We start from the raw sequence: 4,326 nt of genomic DNA on the forward strand, positions 1-4,326 counted from the left end.
TACCCATGAAAATGATAGATTAGCTAACTATTCTATATCAAACTTCTCTAGACAAGAAACTTGAGAATTTTAATAATTTGAAATAATATTTTTATTCAAGTAATATTTTGATGATCAATATTATAATTTTTATTTGCTAATATTTTTTAAACTCTTTGTTAATTTATTGAAAGTATCATTTTATTTGTTTTGATTTCATACTACAGGATAGTGAAATGGATAAAATTCTGGGACGACAGTGGATGTATGAGCGAAAGTATCCCACCGGAGAATTCAATTGTGATTTTATCGATGGGTTAGATGCGTTTATAAATTTTGCTGTGTCATTTCCCTCTAAAATGGATGGTTCAAAAATTAGATGTCCATGTGCAAAATCATTGCGATGTAGAAGCGTCGTCCAGTTCAACACCGGCTGAATCTATGCATTTCGATCCATCATCGGATCCATACCAGCATATGGTATACAATGTGTGGGGACAGACAGCCAGTCACGAGCCTCATCATTTCCAAGCGCAACATTCCGAACAATATGTCCTGCCTGCTTACATGCCGGAATCACCCACTAACGAGTCGCAGCAGTTCTATAATTTATTAGAAGCGTCTCAGGCTGATTTGTGGGCGGGTTGTGATTATTCTGAGTTGTCAACAAATGCTCGACTGATGACTATGAAGTCTGAACATCGAATGTCTCAGCGAGCTATTGACGAATTGTGCCAATTTATGGAGGAACGCTTGCCGAAACCAAATCGTATGCCTAGTAGCTTTTATAAGTGCAAGAAACAAATGCAGACCTTAGATATGCCGGTTCTCAAGATAGATTGTTGCAAGAGAGGGTGCATGATCTACTGGAGGGAAGACGAGAACCGAACTGAATGCAAAGTTTGTGGTCAGGCCAGATTTAAGGGTAATGGCACAAGTCCACTCAAACGGATGTACTATTTCCCTTTAGGCCCAAGGTTGAGGCGTTTGTATGCATCCGAAATTACCGCTCAATCCATGCGATGGCATGCAGAGCACATCCAGACTCCAGGAGAGATGTCTCATCCGGCAGATTCTGTAGCCTGGAAAACCTTCGACAAGATACATCCTTTCTTTGCTTCTGAATCAAGAAATGTCAGGTTAGCACTTAGTACTGATGGATTTCAACCATTTGGTCAGACCGGTTCGCAGTACTCATTATGGCCAGTGATTTTAACTCCATACAACTTGCCTCCATTGATGTGCATGAAAGATCCATACATGTTTCTCACAGTGATTGTGCCCGGTCCGAAGAATCCCAAGCAGAATATTGATGTGTTTCTACAACCCCTGATCGCAGAGCTCAACGATTTATGGACAGAAGGAATCCCTGCATATGATATATCAAGAAAACAGAACTTTCAGCTACGCGCAGCGTTGATGTGGACTATCAGTGACTTCCCTGCGTATTCAATGTTGTCAGGGTGGAGCACATCTGGACACCGTGCGTGTCCATATTGTATGGAGGACTCGCAAGCTTTCTCCTTGAAGCATGGACGGAAAACCACTTGGTTTGATTGCCACAGGAGGTTTCTCAACAGAAATCATCGATTCCGCAGAGACAGAAAGAACTTTAGAAAGAACATAACCGAGCATTCTGGTCCTCCTCCATTCTTAAATGGAGAACAAATACTTGATCATCTGGAACAATTTGAATTCAAGAGAGTATTTGATGAAGATGCGGAAATAAACTCTGAGTTGAGCAAGATTTTTGGGTGGAATAAACGAAGCATATTTTGGGATCTTCCGTATTGGAAAACAAATGTGATTCGCCACAATTTGGATGTCATGCACATAGAGAAGAATATTTTTGATAATATTTTCAATACCATTATGAATGTAGAAGGCAAGACAAAAGACAATGCTAATGCAAGAAGGGATTTGGAATTGCTTGGTATACGACCCGAGCTTTGGCCACGTGGTGGAAAATATCATAAGGCTGATTACACGCTTGACAAAGAAAGTATGGAATTATTGCTCAAGTGGCTACACAGTTTGAAATTTCCGGATGGTTATGTTTCCAATCTATCAAGGTGCATTGATATGAAGAAACATAAGTTGTTCGGCATGAAAAGCCACGACTGTCATGTGTTTATGCAACGATTATTACCAATCGGACTCCGTGAGTTACTTCCACACAGAGTATGGGAACCTTTGACCGAGTTGAGCAATTTCTTCAGAGATCTTACGGCTACGGTGATAAGGGAAATTGATATGACAAAGTATAATGAGTCGATTGCAGTTACTTTGTGCAAGCTTGAGATGATATTTCCCCCGTCTTTCTTTGACTCCATGGAGCATCTTCCAATCCACTTACCATATGAGGCGTTAATCGCAGGTCCGGTGCATTTTCGATGGATGTATCCATTTGAGCGGTACATGCGCAAGTTGAAGTTAAATGTCAAGAACAAAGCTGCAGTTGAAGCATCTATATGTAATGCCTATTTGACTGAGGAAGCATCACATTTCTGCACTTATTACTTCGAGTCACATGTCCGTTGCCGAGGTAGAGATGTTCCTCGTAATGATGATGGCGGAGGTTCTATCCACCCCAAAGATATGCTTCCAATTTTCACATATGATACGAGATGTGTTGGGAATGGACGAACACGATTCTTGTCAGAAGTGGAATACAAAGCGGCACAAACTTACATATTAGTTAATACTCAGGAAGCAAAGGAATTCGAGCTGTAAGTTTGATTTCCTCAATACTCATTTATTTAACTAACTAAATGTTATTTAACAATTGTTTTTTTTATAAAACAGTATGTTCATTGCACAATTGCGTGGGTGGCATCCGGGAATAACACCTCCTCAGATAGAGCAACAATTAGAAGATCATTATGCATCATGGTTCAAAGAATATGTAAGTTTTCTATATTTTTTCTTTGTACATTATTTGTCGAAAAATATACTTATTCACTAATTGTGTTTGGCAAACAGGGCCGTAATAACTTGCCTCGTGATAGTCATCTATACTATCTGTCGCAAGGACCATTAACTGAGGTTACAAGTTACAATGTTTGTTTTGTCAATGGATATAAATTTCACACAGATTCCTATGGAAAGAGTAAATCTACAGTCAATAGTGGGGTATGCATCAGAGGGTCGAATTACAGCTATGATGAAGATGACTTCTACGGCATTTTGAAAGAAATTGTGGAAGTGGAATATCGGGCATTACCAATAAAGAAAGTTGTATTGTTCAATTGTGTATGGTATAATCCGGCTCCAGCTCCACGCGGTGGTACAATTGTTCATCCAAAGTACAAAATTGTTGAAGTGGATATTCAGAAGGAGTACCCAAAATACGATCCCTTCGTCTTAGCCAAACAAGCATCACAAGTTTATTTTGTACCTTTTCCGAGCAAGAAAAGAGACAAGGCGAACTGGCGGGCAGTATTCAAAGTTCGAGCAAAGAAATTTTATGCTAGTTATGCCACCACAAAAGAGAAAAATGAAGATGCTGCTTTTCAACAAGATGAAGTAGAAGTTCATGAAATTTCTGATGATGTTCAACTCATAGACCCTCCACGATGTGATCCCAGTGGTGCAATGATTTCAATTTTGAGAGAAATTGCCGACAATGATCAAGAAGAAGATGAAGAAGAAGATGAAGAAGAATATGAAGATGAAGATGAAGATGACGGAGACGAAGAAGATGAGGATGAGGAAGAAAATGAAGACATTGATGAAACGGTAAACAATGATTTAAGTGTAGAATGACTTAAGTGTTATTTACAAACTCGTTAGTCATAATTAATTCATTTATAACCAAATGTGGTAATAATTATTGACTAAAATTATGATTGACTAAATTATGTGATAATTATTGACTAAATTATTGTTTGACTAAATTATTGCTTAATTAGCGGATGAGATGGTGATCCTCATTTATTAATTAGGGCTACTAAACCAAAACACTTCACACTTACAGTGATCTCGCCGCTCTCTCTCACCGATCTCGCCGGTCTCGCCGACGCCGCTCTCTCTCACTGATCTCGCCGGTCTCGCCGCTCTCTCTCACCGATCTCGCCGCTCTCTCTCACCGATCTCGCCGGTCTCGCCGCTCTCTCTCACCGATCTCGCCGGTCTCGCCGCTCTCCCTCACCGCTCGCACACATCTTCCATTCTCACACCTGCAGGTTAGTGAATTTGGTCGATTCCATGTTAAACTGTAATTATTGCTGTGGTTTTTGTGAATTTGGTCGATTCCGTGTGTGAAACTATAATTATTTGGTCGATTCCTTTCAAAGCATAGAGTTTCGATGTTGAAGCATAGAGTTCAATTTTATTCACGAGCTTGTT

At 39.8% G+C, this 4,326-nt stretch overlaps 3 protein-coding genes across 4 annotated transcripts in view; 1 reads left to right on the forward strand and 2 right to left on the reverse strand.

The window, feature by feature from the left end:
* Positions 1–4,326, reverse strand: part of LOC125212106 — a 27,814-nt gene that overhangs the window by 22,854 nt on the left and 634 nt on the right. The window lies entirely within an intron of this gene.
* Positions 1–4,326, reverse strand: part of LOC125212083 — a 12,057-nt gene that overhangs the window by 6,657 nt on the left and 1,074 nt on the right. The gene's annotated exons all lie outside the window — the stretch shown is intronic.
* LOC125199284 overlaps positions 343–4,326 on the forward strand; it is a 5,034-nt gene continuing 1,050 nt past the window's right edge. The window contains exons 1-3 of the mRNA XM_048097354.1: positions 343–2,708; positions 2,785–2,884; positions 2,962–3,568. Coding sequence (XP_047953311.1) covers positions 343–2,708; positions 2,785–2,884; positions 2,962–3,568 — 3,073 coding nt within the window. The remainder of the gene's footprint in view (positions 2,709–2,784; positions 2,885–2,961; positions 3,569–4,326) is intronic.

The sequence above is a fragment of the Salvia hispanica genome, chromosome 1, assembly GCF_023119035.1.
Source record: "Salvia hispanica cultivar TCC Black 2014 chromosome 1, UniMelb_Shisp_WGS_1.0, whole genome shotgun sequence".
Lineage (NCBI taxonomy): Eukaryota > Viridiplantae > Streptophyta > Magnoliopsida > Lamiales > Lamiaceae > Salvia > Salvia hispanica.